Raw genomic sequence first — 19,750 nt, 5'->3', positions numbered from 1 at the left:
AGAATGCACAGAATAGCGATGAAATCTTATTAGAGAGAGAACACACCGACGAACGGTGAAATTCTATGAGAAATGTATCCCCATACATGACCTTGGTGTTGAAGTTTCTTTACGAAAGTCACCTTTGTTTTGTAATGGGACACATACATATTTAAACATTCCAAAGACATTTCAGTATATGACTTCTTTGTCTCATTAGAAAGATCAAGTACAGTTTTCATGCCCTCAAAAGTGAGTGACAGCCATTGCCTAAGACACCCTGTATCTTCCCAGAAAAAAAAAATCTTTCAGATGTTACCATTGCAGATCTCCAGAACAAGTGATATCAATGACATCAATTATATATATAAGTACCAGTGTCATTATTGTGAACACGGCTAATAAATAAATAATATTTCTTCACCGTTTTGCAAAATATCTCGTCAGCCGGGCGCATGGGCAACGTCTTTGTACGTTGGTCAAAACTAATGACACTGTAGGTCAGGATATGACATCGGTCAAAGTAAGAGTGAATAAGGAAGACGAAAATGCTTTCATCGATTGACAAAAATGAGAAGGAACGAGTCAGTAAATATCAATCCATAAAGGGGTGATCGAGACTGCCATCCCCATGATTAATCAACTAGGAACAAAATATATATTTCGATCGACAGACTTACACAACCAGAGACAGCATTTTATGCAGCTTTAAAATAAGTCACCGCCTTTCCTATAGTAACACCCCGTTTGCGTTTCGATCTACTCTTCTCTGTCCCCAATCGGTATGGCCGTCCGGGTTTCGCCTGCCGTCGGTGTACTGACTGATGCATGGTTCTTCAGCTATCTTTTCATCGTTTGGCATAAAATACAGCACCTCTTTTGGTGCACAAGGCAAATCAACGTTTAGAAAGAAAGTCACAGGAGGTTAGCATATTATATAGGTGAAATTAGAATGGAATATTGAAGATGAAAAGACTTTTATCGGTCGACAAAAATTGCCACAAAACCGAGAATTGAGATTGTCTATGATTTATTAATAGGGTACAAAATATTCTATTGAGTCATTAAAACAGCCAGAAAGAGCATTTTCTTCAGCTTGAAAAAATAAGTCGTCGTCTTACTCTTTCCTTGACACTGTCCCCATTTGCGTTTGAAAATATTAGTCTGTTCCCAGTCGGTAAGAACGCACGCGGCGCGGCGGCCGTATTTACCGACATGTAACATCGATTTTTCCTCAGCAATTTTTTCAGCGTTCGCAAAAGATTTCGCAAACTCGTTCTTTTAGTGCACGGGGCACATCTGTCTATGTGTTTTAGGAACAAGCAACGTGTGGTTTAGAACATACTGTAATATCTGTCAAATTAGGAAGGGATATTGATTCACACAGAAAGAGTCTGTAAATTTCAATCGACATGGGATGGTAAGAATTCGGAAAAGACAATGAGAAAGGGAGAAAGTAGGAAATTTATTCTTACTTCTTCGATATTAAGGTGAGAAAATAGTTACAAAACCAGAGAATAGAGGGTTGGTACTTCACACACATGCTGAAACTTCACGCATATTTCGAAAGCGGCGACTGAGATCCAGCTCACTAAATCACTGAGGTTTCCCACTTGGCGAAAAATAATCATGTGACCCAATGAAAACCAATCTAGAAGCCGTTTACAAAGCCCTTTGTTGTTCTCATTTCTGCCTTTTTGTCTGACCCGTGGTTCATCGTATTCGTAACGGTGGTTTTCGATGTCTTGAAATATCGTTCATTCACCAACTGAAGGAAGTTTTTGAAGGGTATGTAATTCGGTCGAATTAATAGAGATCGAGAAAGTCCCAATTTTAGTCGGTGGTCGATTTGAAAGGGCCCAAATAAAATTATGTTTTGTGAAAAAGATAGGGTGGTCGAATTAATAGGGTGGTCGAATTGATCGGGTTTTTACAGTAGTTTATTTCAATACACTAGGCCACCGGCCTTTCGTTACATGTTACAGATCACAAAATGTAGTTCGAGGTCAAAGGTCACATCTCAAAAGGATTTTTACACATAAAACTTGTCTCACTCAAGAGGTCTATCTGCAATCTGTCTTTTTTTAATACCATTATGGATGTACTTAGCCAGACTAAAAATCACGTACTTTTGGTTGTTTTTCATCAACTCAATAAATTTAACATAAGAAACATTTTCACGGTAGTATACAGGTAAGTATTCACTTCTTAAATCTTGTGTAAATTTACAAATCAACAGAAAATGGTATTCATCGTCTACAACATCGTCTTCACAATATCTGCACAATCTCATTTGTCTTTCTATTTTGAGCTCCCTTCCTTTTACAATTTCCAGTTTGCTTTCCGCCGCACATCTGATTCTAGCTATCGCTGATATCAGATGTCTTTCTGGTAAGATATTAATGTATCTTTCTGGTTCTAACACTAATTTGAAATGAACATAATTAAAAAGTGAATTTTCATTATTTATGTTAATATACCATGTTTGAATACAAACTTCGACCACTCTTGAAATAAATAATTGCAAAAAATATTCAGGATTTCCTATTTCGTGTACCAACCATGCATGCATAATTAAAACCAAAATTTTGAAGTACAACACGCACTTGACTTGCCCAGGTTGTTTTCCCATCTTCATCCAGTCTTTTGAGCATTTGATAAGCTCTAAAAGGAAGTCGGTGTCTATCCATGTGAATTACTTTCAACCAATATTTAATAACTTTCTTAACACATAAAACATACATTGGCAGTCTTCCACATTCACCTAATACTGCATTTCCTGACGTATTTGATCTTACAGCCAGTATGTTTTTGCAAAATCTTGCCTGCACCTTTTCAATATTTTCATGTTTTTTATAACCCCATATTTCAGCGGAATAAGTCAAGATCGGGGAGACCATACAATCAAACAACTTAAAGTATAACGATAAAGGAAGATTTCTAATTTTGTAGCAAAATGTCCTCACCGTCGCCAAATTTTTACTTGCTTGTTGTACCAGGGTATTTATTGCTTTACCCCATGTACCCCTAGAAGAAAATAACACACCAAGATATTTGTCAACTCCTTCCAGTTTGTCATTCATTTCCTTCCTCATTTCTTGTATCTGACCAAGAATCATTGTTCCAACACTCATTTCTATTTCTGACTCTGTAACTGAGCTCCGTTTAGGTAATTCACCAGCCTGGTGACTAGGTGATGCTGGCGCTGATGACGTGGCCTTACCGCTACGTAACTTCATCGACTTTTCTTTTTCTGTAGATGGCCCTGGATTTAATTCTACGTCCCCAGCACATAATATCAACGCATTCAATGCAATTACAAGAAGAAGGAACAGTGGAAGTGCTGACCACAGACATGAATCATAGGTGTTGCCCACCTTGCCACGTGTTGTATCATTTTCAATATGTCCACCAACACCACGCCATGAGGTCGGCTGCTGGAAAGTTCCAATTTTTGCTCTCCATGCCTCCAGATTAATACCCATACTGTAAATTTTCTACCAGGCGCTCCTCGGCACGTCACAACAATATACGAGTCCGTTCTCCCTGGCTTTCTCCAACTTTGTGTGCGAATATCACCAAAATTTTCGGGAGCACCTCAGTGAGTGTGTGCTCCGCTAGGGCGTACCTTAAATTTGTCCTCAATGACATCAATTATTCAAGTTGTCATTATTGTATGTGTGTGCAGTGTTGCTTTTTACCGCCATGTTTATTCAGTGAGTTTACTGTTTTCTTTGAGCATTGTATGTCTAAATTTGACATTTATTACGCTCGTGTGCTTCTAACCTATATTTCTTACCGTAGAATGTGGTAGTTGGTCTCTAAAAATTTTACAGTTCATTTCCGATATACCTCTTGTTGGAGCTTAGTTATAATCTACAAATTTGTGAAATGGCAAAAAAAGCAAAATGAAATAATAAAGAAGCTGAAAAGTAGAGAAATTCATACATTAACATAGAAATAAAGAAACTGAAATATATATCTTCAGAGATATAAATCCTACAAGCAGGTAAACAGACTTGCGCCACTGGCTTTCCTCACTGTCTTATTACAGTGCTTCCATGTGGCTAAGGGACTGGACAGAATTACAGGGAGGGAGGGCCAGTGTTTTTCAAAATTACCCTCCCAAATTTTCATGTGCAACAAAGAGTATCGTCACCATCGTCCGGTGTATCACATTATCCACGTCAATAATATTTTGACCCTTTCTCTTTTGGGCCATCTCGGTTTGATTGTTGAATCTAACCTCTCATGTGTTGTCTACCTTGCATGGACTAACAAGTCCATGGTGTATTCAATTCTTTTAAAAAAATTCAAAATCTTGAAATAGGAAGATATCGAAATAATTGAATTGTAGACTCTTTCAAGGCTCACGTATTTAATGAGTTATTTTTTGAGGTCAATAAATTTTTTCTGACCTTAATAACAATAAAGGAAGAGCAGCATAACTGCGAATACCTTAAGTGGATATTTAATATTACAAAGTATTGGTCCGAAAAAGTAGCCATCTCAGTTGATATTAGACAGAAAAGAGCTCCAAGCGAGTCAATGTCCTGCTGGAGCGCCCTCTACGATATGGTCGGGATTGTCAGAAGGATGCTGAAGTTAGACTCGGTTTAGGATTCGAGTGACTGAAAGAAATTTATATTTTCAGCTAATTTTGTTCTACCGGTATGGTGGAATACTTTATTCACTTAGAATATATTTTTGTTACCTTCCCTGGACCTTTTATCGGCTAAACTAAAATGCAACCAGACTAGACGAAGTGAAAATAATATCACAGTTAAACAATGAAAATCTGTTTTCAGCTAATATAAATTCTAGTGAAAATAAAATAGTCCACAGTACTTTTGTGTGCAAAAATGAATAAGTTTGTCAAGAACAAGCTTTAATGGATTACCTGTTGGCAGATGCAGTATATATTTCTCAGCATAAATTGTGTGCATATATTCACAATTAAAATGGTTAAAAGTTATACATTACATAAAACTTCAAAGCACTTTAATTCAAAATTGAAAGGAAGTGTCGAGCAAGGAAAACGACGTTTAAAAAAACATTTATACTTTAATTTGTTTCTATGTCACAATATATTTCACATGGTGTAATGCTAATGTGTCATACTAAACTCCAAGACTAAACTATCAGTTAATATGTTGTGTAATAAAAGATTGCATTGAATGCATTTCTTTGTATTGTGCGTACTACTGTTAGCTTGAATAGTCCAAACTGCACAATGCTCATAATTGCTCATAAGTTGTAAATTTTGTCTAATTTTCAGCAGTTTTGTCTGGTGAATTCATGCCTACAGCTTCTTGCACTACTGCCTAAAGTGTTTTGTTTTTTAAACTAAATTGATTATGATTATGTGCGAAACGTTTATGTCATGAAATACATGCAACATGTGCAGTAAGGTGATCTCGTTAAAATATCTCCTTGTGTATCAGTAGTTATCATATCCTTCGAAAAAATAATAACATAAGCTGGAAATATAAGACTATTGTCAGTTATTCGAATTCGAAACCGAGTCTAATTTCAGCATCGTCTCTGACCTTCTTATCTGACAATCCCAACCATATCGTAGAGGGCGCTCCAGCAAGACATTGACTCGCTTGGAGCACTTTTCTGTCTAATATCAACTGAGATGGCTACTTTTTTGGACCAATACTTTGTAATATTAAATATCCACTTAAGGTATTCGCAGTTATGCTGCTCTTCCTTTATTGTTATTAAGGTCAGAACAAATTTATTTACCTCAAAAAAGAACTCATTCTCAAAAAAGAACTCATTAAATATGTGAGCCGGCCTTGAACAAGTCTACAATTCAATTATTTCGATATCTTACTCCTATTTCAAGATTTTGAACTTTTTTAAAAGAATTGAATACACCATGGACTTATGAGTCCATGCAAGGTATAGACAACAACAATCAAACAGAGATGGCCCAGAAGAGAAAGGGTCAAAATATTATTGACGTGGATTGTGATCCACCGGACGAGGGTCACGTACTCTAGCTTTGTTGCACATGAAAATTGGGGAGGGTCATTTTGAAAAACACTGGCCCTCCCTCCCTATAATTCTATCCAGTCCCTCAGCCACATAGAGGCACTGTAATAAGACATTGGGGAAAGCCAGTGGCGCAAGTCTGTTTACCTGTTTGTAGGATTTATATCTCTAGATATATTTTCAGTTTTTCTTTATTAATGTATGAATTTCTCTATTTTTCAGTTTCTTTATTATTTCATTTTGCTTTTTTTGCCATTTCACAAATTTGTAGATTATAATTAGCTCCCACAAGAGGTATATCAGAAAAGAACTGTAAAATTTTTAGAGGCCAACTATCTGTCCCCGGTGGCACATTCTACGGTAAGGAATGCTAAAGGTTAGAAGCCCGGGGTTAGAAGCACACGAGCATAATAAATGTCAAATTTAGACATACAATGCTCAAATAAAACTGTAAACTCACTGAATAAACATGGCGGTGAAAAGCAACACTGCACACACATACAATAATGACAACTTGAATAATTGATGTCATTGATATCACTTGTTCTGGAGATCTGCAATGGTAACATCTGAAAGATTTTTTTTCTGGGAAGATACAGGGTGTCTTAGGCAATGGCTGTCACTCACTTTTGAGGGCATGAAACTGTACTTGATCTTTCTAATGAGACAAAGAAGTCATATACTGAAATGTCTTTGGAATGTTTAAATATGTATGTGTCCCATTACAAAACAAAGGTGACTTTCGTAAAGAAACTTCAACACCAAGGTCATGTATGGGGATACATTTCTCATAGCATTTCATCGTTCGTCAGTGTGTTCTCTTTCTAATAAGATTTCATTGTATTCTGTGCATTCTCCATAGTGTAAAACCTTCATGTATCCACATAATGTGTAGTCGTGTGCGTAGACATACAATTCTCATTTAAGTAGAATGCGCCTCAGGGACAGATATTTGAACTCTCAATTCTGATCTACCACCTGTTGGGGAACTTTTTGAAGCTCTTTGAGTGAGAAAAAACTTTAATTTCTCAGTACACTGATTACACTGATGGCAGGTCTTTTGCATTTCAAATATTGATAAAATCTCGAGTAATTTGTTTCTGTGGATCAAAATTTGCAAGGTGACCCCCAATTTTCATTCTTGATTTTGAAAGTGAATGCTTGAAAGATTCCTTGAGGAAAATTTGAACTAAAGTTTAAGTCTTTTACTTTTGAGGTGCAAAAGAGATGTTAGCTGTAACTGTTGACTAATTCTTCACTACCGGTACTCTGTTTCAATGTATCAACTACAGAATTTTACTACAATCCGATCATCATGACCAATGCCAGTGTCCTTCTTGCCAACACAGCCTGTACCGGTATATGTAAAATGACCATTGTTATTGTTGAAATGTATTCTAGTCCGGACCTGAATACAAAATTTAAACAATAACAATGCAGATTATACTCATATAGGGTATATTTATGAGCTAAATATTAGGAATTTCTCCATGGTTCAGGGATTCAAACCAGAAACTGCAGGTGATACACAGAAACAAACAAAATAAAAACATAGGGCCAAAGTCCCTGAAGCTACTATAGACATGGATACAAAATTAAGTATTTCCTGACTGTATGAAATTATCTCACTAAGGTCATCCTAGGGACATGTAAACCAAATATTAAAGCTGTCTGACCAGCGGTTTTGAAAAAACAAGCGACTCAACAGTTGACAGAGCTCTGCTGTGTTATGTAGAGAATAACCTTTTGTGACACATGTATTGATGAAGAAGGTGGATATCTTTGATGGCTCATTTCAGGATGGCCTGACCAAAAATGGAGAAAAATTCCGTAAAAATACAGATTTGCATATTTCATCAGACTACATTAGTCTATAATAGCAAATAAACAAGATTTAATTACGTTCTAATAAAAGTGAACAAGACTTGCTTAAATCAAGATTTACGTCATAAAAAACAGCATATCTGTCAGGTTATAAAGAATCTTGAGCTGGTTATCTTTCAATATCAGTATTTTCATCCTATTAATCAAGCACATTTTAACTTTCAAATTAACATTGTAATTAAGTTCTGTTGAATAAGTTGAGACTGTACGTACTCAGAGAAAGCACACTGAAGAGACAAATGTTTGAAACTTAAGAAGTTCAAGGTCATCAAAAGCATTATAAGGAATCATGTTACACTTTCATTGCACTGTTTACACAGATTGCATAATTGCTATAAATAGCACATGAGGAATCTTACAGCCTAGCTTTACCATAAAGACCCTATCACTTTGACCACTCTTTTAACTGACCACTCTATTTTTTCTCTCAAAAAGTAATCTTATTATATCCTTACCAAGTCAACCATAAATGGAAATTAGAACTTTCTCTATCTCTAGTTATTTGACCACCCTATCATGACAAACCGTTATGAGTAATTTCTTTTAGATAACATAAATGGTGGTTCAGAATATGTCAAAGTTGGGATTCTGGAAAGTTGCCTTTACATGTTTTAATCCTCCAGGATGGTAAGTATTTCACTATGAACTGTCAAAAAAAGTTGAACTTTCTAATTCCACACTAAAATTATTTTGGCTTTGATGATTTCCTAATTAATTCAATTATTTAAAATCATATTAATTATTTTTTTCTGGGTGAATTGATAGGGTTTATACAGTACAAGAATTACATACAATGTAAGTCAAATTTTGACCAAAAATGACAAAAAAATTCCTTAAAAATACACATTTGCATATTTCATCACAATTTGAACAAATCTAAGTTGGGTTATCCCTAGGGACCTGTATACCGAATATCAAAGCTGTCTGATCAGCGGTTATGAAGAAGATTTTTTACCAAAAACACCTTTTTTGGCATTAATTTGCCTATTTTCAACAATATCAAAAAATTAAAAAAAACAGTTTCTCAAAATCATATTTTTCATCTACACAACAAATATCAAATCAGTAAGTACTGCAGTTCTCAAGATATTTGAGTGGACGGACGCCTCACAAACGGACATACATACATACATACATACAGACTGACGCCGGACGGATACCCATCCCAATAGCTTCTATAGACTATAGTCTATAGTAGCTAAAAATGACCAAAGTTAGAGCTAATGGATCTTTAATTAGCTGAAGGTTAATTTAGAAAATATGTACAGTTGGATTTTCCCAATCCATTGTTAATGTCTGAGGGCGCTGTCCAATAGCAAGTCAAGTACCCTGTTACCACTCTAATGATAAGAGAATGCTTAAAGAGCGGTGGTCATCGGAACAGCGCATATGTGCAACCTTCTTGTTAACATACATTGTTTAATGCACTGTATATAGATGCATTGTATCAAAATAGGTGCAACATTTAAATTTTACAAAGTATATTAAGACAAACATTTTAACTTTCATCAATCGCCGATGTAGCTTGGATACAGTGTATATATCAGTCGTACGGGTCCCTAGCAACCTTTGAGCCCCGTTCCGATGACCATCGCCCTTACAGCAACAGTAGCATAAGACTGACAAACTCTCCAGGAAAAGGTAACTCTTGACCTTTTTGACCTTTGACCCATTGTGACCCAGCAGATGAGGTCTATAGAATGATGCCAAGTCATTTTTCCACAAATCAGGACACCTCAAACATTTGAACGACAGTGCAGGGGTTTTCTTGAATAAAATCCTCTTTGTACAAACGTGAAGTGTTTTTTATTAAACTAATAATTGTCACAACTAGCAAATTTTAGTCAGCTCACTATTTGCCTGCTGCTGACTATATTATACATCCATGGTAATGCTGGTGTAGTGGTATGTGTGTTTGAACTGATGAGCTCTCCAGAAATATGTATGTTAACTCTTGCCCTTTTTCACCTTTGACCCATTGTGAGCAAGCAGATGAGGTTTGAGCATGCAATGTCTGAATTCTTCCCCACAAGTCTGACAGAATGCTCAATGTGAAAAACTTTCAAATGGCTATGCCGGAGATTTGTGTATGAAATCCTTTCTTGAGTTTTCCACACATGTGAAGTTTTTGTGTATCCTCTATGGTGTCCTTTCACATAGTTTTGTACATCCCGATGAACAGAAAAATCGTTCCTATTTTTTGACTGCACCTAATCAAAATTAGAAACTCTCATGGCAAACTGAATATTTAAGATTAGACTGTCAGTGCTTAACAAATGCTTCACCTGTTAATTAAGGTCAGACTTTCCTATATTCCTATAATAATAATTGGCTCTGCGTGTGATTTTACAGATCATTTTCCTATATTCCTATAATAGTAATTGGCTCTGTGTGTGATTTTACAGATCATTTTCCTATATTCCTATAATAGTAATTGGCTCTGCGTGTGATTTTACAGATCATTTTCCTATATTCCTATAATAGTAATTGGCTCTGCGTGTGATTTTACAGATCATTTTCTGTGAAAAACTTATAATCACTGTGATCACACAAACTTCATTGCTTTGCATGAATGCCATAGCCTATAGATGTAAAAATATATCAAAGTTTTCATAAAATAAATATTATCTCTTTTGGACTCGTTTACACATATGAGCTTGCCTACTGAGATGAAAATTTTGCAAGAATTGCTTCTCACAGATATGTCACTCCTGGATTTCAATCTCTGCTGAATGATTATCAAAGAAATGTTGTTGCTTTTCTTTGACTGGAATACTTGTTCCACAATAGTGACACCTGCGTCTGGAGCTCGTCTCTGCTTCATCCAAGCTGATGGGTTTTTTGAACGGAAATCCACACATAGTGCATGCATTCAGGATGGTCTCAGAACATTTTGGGGGCGTTTTCTTTCTTTTTCTCTGTTTCTTCCTCGGCTTTTTGGCAGGAAACTTGTGCTTTTTCACAGCATTTGTCTTCTGTTTCTTGGAGTTACCAGGCGCTGTAGTAGTACTGCCTTTTCTCTTATCCATTGACTTTTGCTGATTGGCGGTGTTTCCTGTATCTGAAGAGGACTGATTTGTATCTGTTACTATGGCAACACCACTTGTTGATCCAGATGAACCATTCTGACAAATACCGGTATCCGCCTGGAATGATAAAAGATCAAAAAATTCAGTATATTGGAGTCAAACTCACAGGGTACATGAACAGCACCCAGTCACCTAGCAAAGATATCACATTCAAAACTACTTGGCCAAATCCCCACCCTAAAAAAATACCGCAATTATATGGTGTCGCTCACATTTGATCAGAATTGGCACATACCAGTATGGGTACCAACGATCAACGACAAATGTTGTTCCTATCTGTTCAGTGCAAGAAAATTCTACGTTGATGTTATGACAATGATTTCTGCAAAGTACAACCAGAAAGACAACAAGAAATATTTAAACCACAAAAACAGAAATGACAAAAGTTGGACATGCTGCTACAGAGAAATGTTTTGATCAAAAATTGTCCTAAAAACACAAATATTGAATTTTCACCACATTTTTTGCAAACAGAATCTCAGCTTGTCAAAAGATGATCTGCAACATTTTGCAGAATCTATCAGCAATATAAATCACTAGGCCATATGTATGTTGTAGTTACAGCACGCAATCTTGTTTGCGCCAGTGATTTGGATGTACATTGTATCCTCAGACAGTGTCCAACTAAAAAAAATTATAAATCTGAAAAATTTACTCAGAAAAAAAAATTAGCACAGCTTTTCTCATTTGGAAAATTTTTTTTTAGAAATTTACAATTGTAACAAGTCATTGTCAATGACATAGTCCCCACTTGTAAAAGGAGTATTAGTCTTGATGGGGCAGGGAAATGTGGTCATTAAAAAGTATCGCTGGAGTGTATAAGTTCACATCTATGGGCACATAGGTTTATGTCATTTTTCCCAATTTATAACAAGAGGCATGTCTAAGTTATGGTTCTAAAAAAAAAGATCAGACCTCTAGCTGTGTTGGCCAGCCAAGAAATACATATGTGCATAATAAATGAGGTACGAGATGTGAAATCTGAAGGTCTAATATCCTATCAAAATTGAAGCTTATAGAACTTGTGGTTACTGAGTTATGCATATATATGTATAATCAAGGTCTACGGTCATCAAGGTCACGTGACATTTTGAAAAAAAATTGTATTGCTAAGTTATCCCTATATACCAAAAATCAGACCTCTTGCTCTATTGGCTCGCTCAAAATTAGATATGTGCATAATTGATGAGGTACAATATGTGGCGTCATAAGGTGTCCCATCATACCATATATGAAAGGTTTGGCACTTGTGGTTACTGAGTTGTGGACAAATATGTATATTTGAGGTCAAAGGTCACCAAGGTCACATGACATTTTGTCAAAAAAATTGTATTGCTAAGTTATCCCTATATACCAAAAATCAGACCTCTAGCTCTATTGGCTCGCTCAAAATTAGATATGCGCATAATTAATGAGGTACAATATGTGGCGTCATAAAGTGTCTCATCATACCATACATGAAGGGTGTATCACTTGTTGTTACTGAGTTATGGACAAATATGACTATATGAGGTCAAAGGTCACCGAGGTCACGTGACATTTTGTCAAAAAAAATTGTATTTTTGCAAAGTTATCCCTATATACCAAAAATCAGACCTCTAGCTCGATTGGCTTGCTCAAAATTAGATATGCGCATAATTAATGAGGTACAATATGTGGCGTCATAAGCTGTCCCATCATACCATACATGAAGGGTGCAGCACTTGTGGTTACTGAGCTATGGACAAATATGTATATTTGAGGTCAAAGGTCACCAAGGTCACGTGACATTTTGTCAAAATATCTGAGATATCTGCATGAACGGATGGACTCACGGACGGACATGACCCAATCTATAAGCCCCCTGGACTTCATCCATGGGGACTAAAAACTGTGTCACTGCATCCTTTTTGCAATATGAATACGATGAGAAACTAAATTTTTATTTTTCTTGGCCTTATACATGGGAGTCTATGGACTGCCTTATACATGGGAGTCTATGGACTGCCTTATACATGGGAGTCTATGGACTGCCTTATACATGGGAGTCTATGGAGACTGCCTTATACATAGGAGTCTATGGAGATGAAAACTAAAAAGTCCTCTAACACGGCCAAATTTGATCGCATTGTGAAACAAATCTACGTGCATCTGTATGGGGTAGGGTACTATCCTTGTGCAAAGTTTGAAAGAAATTGACCTGGGCATGTCTGAGATATCTGCGTGAACGGACGGACGGACGCACGCACGCACGCACGCACACACGGACGGACATGACCAAACCTATAAGTCCCCCCGGACGGTGTCCGTGGGGACTAAAAAACTACCGTCAAGGACACTATGTGCTCACATTCGGTTTGAATTGGTCCATTCCAGAAATATTTAAACCAGGAAAAACAAGAATGACAAAAGCAAATAAGGTCTCAAACTTAGGTACTGGAGGTCATCTTTATGAACATGCATATCAACTTCTATAGCAATGGGAGAAGCAGATCCTAAATACATAAGCAATTGTCAACAACAAAAAACAGAGAAGGCTTGATAAAAAGAAAAGGTGGGAGTGGGCAAAAAATGCACAAGGGATCTGGTAAAAAAGTAATGCTACATCATTGATCTTCTAAACCCTACCCCCTCCTGCATATCAAATGTTCCACCCCTTGGTATTACATAAGACCAAATGACAGGAAGTACATTTACAACCTTGGAGATTTTTAATTAATGCCATGAGTGTTATCATTCTAATGTAAACAGCATTTAAGTTAGTTACAGATAGTGAAATGCCTTCTACTGTGGGTGGTGATTACAACATCTGGAATTATCCTGGATCCAAATTTCTCATCAGTTTTTGTATGTCTTACATAGAAAAGTTGCGAAAATTGGTCCAAAATGAAAAAAAAATCACCTCAGCTTTGTTTTCTGGATCAAATTTTCCTACAAATTGGTATCAAATATGACAAAATTATGTTCACAGCCTTCAAAATTGTCTCACAACATATCCTGGGTTAGTATAGGTCATTTAAGGTCACAAACTGAGAAAAGTACTTAAAATATACAAATTTTGGGGTTTCCCAACACTTTGAGCAGAAAATTTATCTAATAACATCTTTCGGGACTTTATACCAAATTACAAAGCTATCAAACAAGGGACTTTATACCAAATTACAAAGCTATCAAACAAGTAATGTTGAGATAAAGTTTTCTTGACCAAAAATGACAATATTGTCTTAAAAATACAATTTTTTATATTTCAGGACAATTTCCACATATCTAAGTATTGTTCTCTGTACGTCTGTGTACGAAATATGAAAGCTGTCTGTCTAGGGGTTTTAAATAGGAAACACTGTCTAAGATTTTTTGACCAAAAATGACAAAATTGCACAAAAATAGTAATTTTCCCAATTTTGTCATAATTTCAACAAATTATAAGAGTAACACCCTTGCAAAGAGACAACCCAAATTTGAGAGCAATTGGGCGGTTTAAGAGAAGAAGAATTTTTACTGAAAATGAGAAAAATCACAAAAAAATTCAGCAAAAATACAAAATTAGGGATATCTTCACAATATTCATAAAACTGTATAAGGTTAACCTAAGGTACTTGCACACAAATTTTCAAATCAATCAAAACAGCGGTTCTCGAGATATTAATTCTTGACCATTTTCACATTTTGTAAGCTCATTTGCATAATTTTGGCAATGCAGACTTCATTTGAACAAAATCCCATCTATAGCCCAGGATGCATCCACACACCAAATACCAAGCTGAAACGTGCAGCAGTTTGCGTGTTTTTGATGTTGACAGACATACTGTACATACATACATGTACATACATACATACATACACACATACATACAGACGCCATTGACTTCAGCCTATACGATAAACTCACATTGGTAAAACGAAATGTGAGCTGAAAATGTTCACAATTTCATTGTGACCACCCCCTTTCCAAGATCTAATGGCCCGTTCATTAGTTTGAGCAGGTCTGTTAATATGTAACAGTTAATAAACAATGACAGGAAATGACTCAAGGTCAGTGTCCAGAGTATCCTGCTTCAGTCATTGGCATGCCACTCCTGAACATTTGCGGAATTTCCCTTATTCCAGGGCTTGACAATTTTTTTACCAGTTCACTTGTCCGTCGGACAAGTGGATTTTCAATTTCACTTGTCCTCAAAAAAATTTTACTTGTCCTCCATTTGTAATAATCAGGACCAAAATACTTGCGACGAATTCCGTAGCGGCTTTCAGGGCTTTCTTATTTTGGTAATTTTCACCGATGTTGACGCCAATTTTTCTCAAAAGTTCACATTGAAGTAGCCTGCATACGGTCTGTGTTCCCGGCGTTATGCGGCATCCACCACAAGAGGCCATATATTAACGCCGGGAACACACAGACCTGTACGCAGGGCTAACATTGAAGGTACATATCATACATCAGTTTCCCATGTTTGGCAAGCATAAATGCCGTCGTAAAAAGATTGGTCAGTTTCTGTCGCTGGTCGTCGTCATTCGGCTTGCGCATTGTCAGTGCATGCGATCAGGGTGTTGGCAAGTGAAATCGTATCAGGCTCAGCGGGACCCACAAAATTTCCACAATCATTGTCACCGTCATGATCTCATCTGTGATCAGGGGTTTCATTAAGAGCCGGCAGCCGGCGAAATTGACCGGTTATTCTCACGATTTTGCCGGCTACTTTTTTTGAAATTTGAACTCTTTCATAGCTAAAATATTTTTTACCTTCTGAAATGATAGGGACAAGTTTCACAAGCTGTTTAATCAAACTTTTCAACGGCTTTTATGTGAAACAAAATTTAGAAGACGAGCGACTACTTACGATCGCCTTGTACTATGATGCAGCACGGTCTTGCGTATATTGCCTCAATAAAAATCGGAATTGCAATTGACGATTCTATTGGCTACCTGAATTGCTGATTCCTATTTGGTGACCTTTATATACGCTAATGAAAACGTGCATACTACATCTGTCGGCCGTCGTTAGCTCAACTCAAAATGGTCAATGAACAAATGAAGATGGAAGCGATCGCAAGGTCAAGCTTCGCTGTACGATCCTCGGTTTTGAAGTGGACCAAGAAACAAGAGAAGGATAATTACGTGGATTCAAACTGTTTTCGAAGGCAATGAGATGATTTTTTTCTCACGAAAAACTTTCCGATTACAGTTGGAATTTCAGTAAGCCGATGTGCGTTGCACTGCGTTAGGCGTAATTGTGAAGGAGTATAACCAGCTGGACGTATGATATGGACTGCTCTTCGGTCTATCGACACCAATAAGAACGTCGCTCGGAGTGGTTACAATACAATCAGACCTCTAAATTTACTTCAAAAGCGATCGTCTGGTGAAATCAAAATGTGAGTTTCTGAACGTACAAATTTTCATATCCTATATCAAGGTTCTTACTTTGCATACCCATATACCCGGTAGTCAAATAACCTTGAGGGTCTTTGATTCTCTTTGCGAACTATGGTAATGATTGTCATTTTTTATCATTATTCGTTATATAAATTATCCTTTTTACCTCCCCAGTGGTATCAAAATTCTTCATCTACAGATTTCCATGCCAAACATCAGGGTTCTTAATTTCAAGCATAACATTATGAGTGTTTCATCCAGGATGGCATCAATAAAGGGGATTTCCCCCCCTTTACCAGAAAATTTCGGGGGCATTTCACCAGTTCATGTGTTCTACTTGTACCTTTAAGTTGTGACTGGCAACATTTCATGGAAGTGGGGGAGTGGTCCCCTTGACAAATTAATTGGGGTGCCAACATTTCAGCAGAGGGGGAATCCCCTATCCCCCTGTCTAGATGTAACGCTGTATAATATCATCTACCGGTACATATCAAATTTATATCATTAATAATAGTGAATTATTATAGTTTACCTCCTAAAAGTATAGAGGCTCTAAAGACTTGTTTGTTTTCTTTGTTCAAATTATCGTCAACATTACCACATTTTATCATTTTTAATAATGAATTATCATATTTAGGCCTAATCTCCCAGGAAAATGGCTTTTATGATTATGATATGAACACAAATTGTCCTTGAACACTGCCCACAATTCTCCTGAAAATACTAGAAATTCAAGTGACTGTGAGCTGTAAAAAGTACATTTTAGTTCATTTTACAGGGTTTCCGGCCTTCGGCTGGGAGGGGGGACACCCCCTCCCGGACCCTCCCCCGGCGACAACCGCTCTGTGGTAATGGCAGCTGCAAGCCGCCTACTTTTCCATTCTTGCCCCCTACTTCAAAACTTAATGAAACCCCTGGTGATGCGCCAAACAGTCCAAATGTGGTTGACTAAACTCGTGAGACCTTATCGATTCAACGCGAAATATGTCGCATCCGTCAAGAAAAGTATTTTGCTTTCCCAGTGGTTAGGGAATGGTGGGTTATTTGAGACACAACGTACAGAACATTTTGGAACCGTCATATTTCAACCAAGACCACTGTGCTTTCCATTTCAGGAGATAACATCTATGGCCTTTTTCCTCATCATAACGCTTATGTTTAGATCTTTTGTCAGAAACATCGTTCTAATCATCAAATCGAGCCGTCGATTCTCAGACGATCCCCGATCCCCGATCCCACTCATGCTCTCAGAATTATACAATGCCTATCGTCGTAAACCACACACCTCTTTGCGGCAACAGCTTTGCTTGATTTTTGCGTCGGTCTGCGGAGCGAAAATTATGCCCTGGCTCGCAAAAATGCACAATCCCTTGTTTGCGTTAGTGGAAATATTACCGTAAAATACTCATATTTACAGCGATCACCCCTATCTGCCAACAATGTTCGTCTACCTCGTGAGGCCGCATAAATGATTTTGAAGTACACTGCACAGTTCATTGCCGATAAGCAATATGATTGGGTTTTGGAATTTTTTACCTAATTTGTTGGGGCGGAGCAGTCAGCATACAACAAAGAAATGCTGTTTACGCCAAATTTTAAGCGTCTTTTTTAATTGGACTGTGAAACAATTTCATGTTGATCTTCGACAAATTGCAACATTGTGTGAGTCGGCAGATGAATCTCAGAAGAACGTCACAGTTGTATCTAAAAAATAGCGCCAATGGCACTTGATCACAACTGGCACATTGTGAAACTACTCATAATTAATGAGGTACAATATGTGGCGTCATGCGGTGTCCCATCATACCATATATGAAGGGTGTAGCACTTGTGGTTACTGAGTTATGGACAAATATGTATATTTCAGGTCAAATGTCACTGAGGTCATGTGACATTTTGTCAAAAAAATTGAATTGCTAAGTCATCCCTATATACCAAAAATCAGACCTAGCTCTATTGGCTCGCTCAAAATTAGATATGCACATAATTAATGAGGTACAATATGTGGCGTCATAAGGTGTCCCATCATACCATATATGAAGGGTGTGAGCACTTGTGGTTACTGAGTTATGGACAAATATGTATATTTGAGGTCAAAGGTCACCGAGGTCACGGGATATTTTGTCAAAATATTTGATACATCTGCGTGAACGGAGGGGACATGACCCAATCTATAAGGCCCAGGACTTCATCCATGGGGACTAAAAACTGTGTCACTGAATCCTTTTTGCAATATCATATGATGAGAAACTAAATTTTATTTTACTGGCCTTATACATGGGATTCTATAGACAGCTGACTTATACATGGTAGTCTATGGTGGTGTAAACTAAAAAGTCCTCTAACATGGCCAAATTGACGTGCATCTGTATGGGGTAGGGTACTATCCTTGTGCAAAGTTTGAAAGAAATTGACCAGGGCATGTCTGAGATATCTGCGTGAACAGACAAACGGATGCACACACGGATGCAGGCATGCACACACGGACATGACCAAACCTATAAGTCCCCCCGGACGGTGTCCGTTGGGACTAATTAGACAGACCACGAAGTCAATGAGCAACATACAGCTGAAAGACTATTTTTCACATTGCGATTTTAAGTCCATTTTTATGAGAAAAGGGACATGTATATGTATATGGAGAAAAAAGCAGAAGACTGTGTTTCAGATCATTTGAGAGCATCCATCCATGACAGGTTTAAATTGTAATATACTTCTATTTAAAGGAGAGAAACTTCTAAATAATTTTTTCCCTGTAATTTCCTGTGAGAACACATGGACATGCTTAGGACTCTATGCTGGTGCTACCTTGATAACTAACCTACAACTTGTAACGGCATTGTTTAACCTGTTCACCCCAATTTCCTGTAGACAGGTCCACACTCACCATTGATAACAATGGGTTTGGGCCATACCATGGTAGTGAAAGACTGTAACATGTGAGGTCGTTGATACTTAATCTCAGGAATGTCAAAGTCTGTATATTGACTCAAGGATGTTTACATAACAAATGCTTAGGGTCATCTCAAAAGTGAGAATCTAAACTATGAAATATGTTTTTTTTTATTGCTTTTGATACCCAAAAGAGCATAGAAATCTCTTATACTTTGAATCAGCCATCCTGCATATTTCTAACATTCATCAAAACCTCATTTCTGTTCCACAACTCATAAAACAGTCCACAATGCAGGATTGGTGTACATTCCAAAACTACATATATGAAAGACCCCTAAAATCAATTAGTTAAAAAGGGGGGGTTAGAAATTTCCCAAAACTATATAACCTCTGCTCTGTTTGGCTCCATTTTTCCGAATTGGAACCTTGGAACCAGTCTATGTATTGGTACCAAATATCAACGCAGTCTGTTCAGCAGTTTTTGACTTTTTGTCGTTTACGGAAATGGACGACATCAAACACCGGTTGAAACCACCTCTATATCACA

The 19,750-nt window shown here is 37.2% G+C and overlaps 1 protein-coding gene across 3 annotated transcripts in view; it reads right to left on the bottom strand.

Annotated features, from left to right (window-relative positions):
• LOC139123625 (zinc finger protein 85-like) overlaps nt 1-19,750 on the bottom strand; it is a 75,959-nt gene that overhangs the window by 37,125 nt on the left and 19,084 nt on the right. Inside the window, exon 3 of one of the 3 annotated variants that reach the window (XR_011549735.1) lies at nt 10,077-11,012. Coding sequence is in view for 1 of the 3 variants with exons in the window: in XM_070689789.1 (XP_070545890.1) it covers nt 10,572-11,012 (441 nt within the window). In the remaining 2 variants the exon portion in view is untranslated. Of the gene's footprint in view, nt 1-9,649; nt 11,013-19,750 lie in introns of those variants that run through there. The other 2 variants (XR_011549736.1, XM_070689789.1) reach the window with 2 other exon arrangements.

Source organism: Ptychodera flava (assembly GCF_041260155.1).
Source record: "Ptychodera flava strain L36383 chromosome 23 unlocalized genomic scaffold, AS_Pfla_20210202 Scaffold_23__1_contigs__length_28996876_pilon, whole genome shotgun sequence".
Lineage (NCBI taxonomy): Eukaryota > Metazoa > Hemichordata > Enteropneusta > Ptychoderidae > Ptychodera > Ptychodera flava.
The sequence above is the reverse complement of the archived record's forward strand: the minus strand, read 5'-3'. Positions and strand labels throughout refer to the sequence as shown.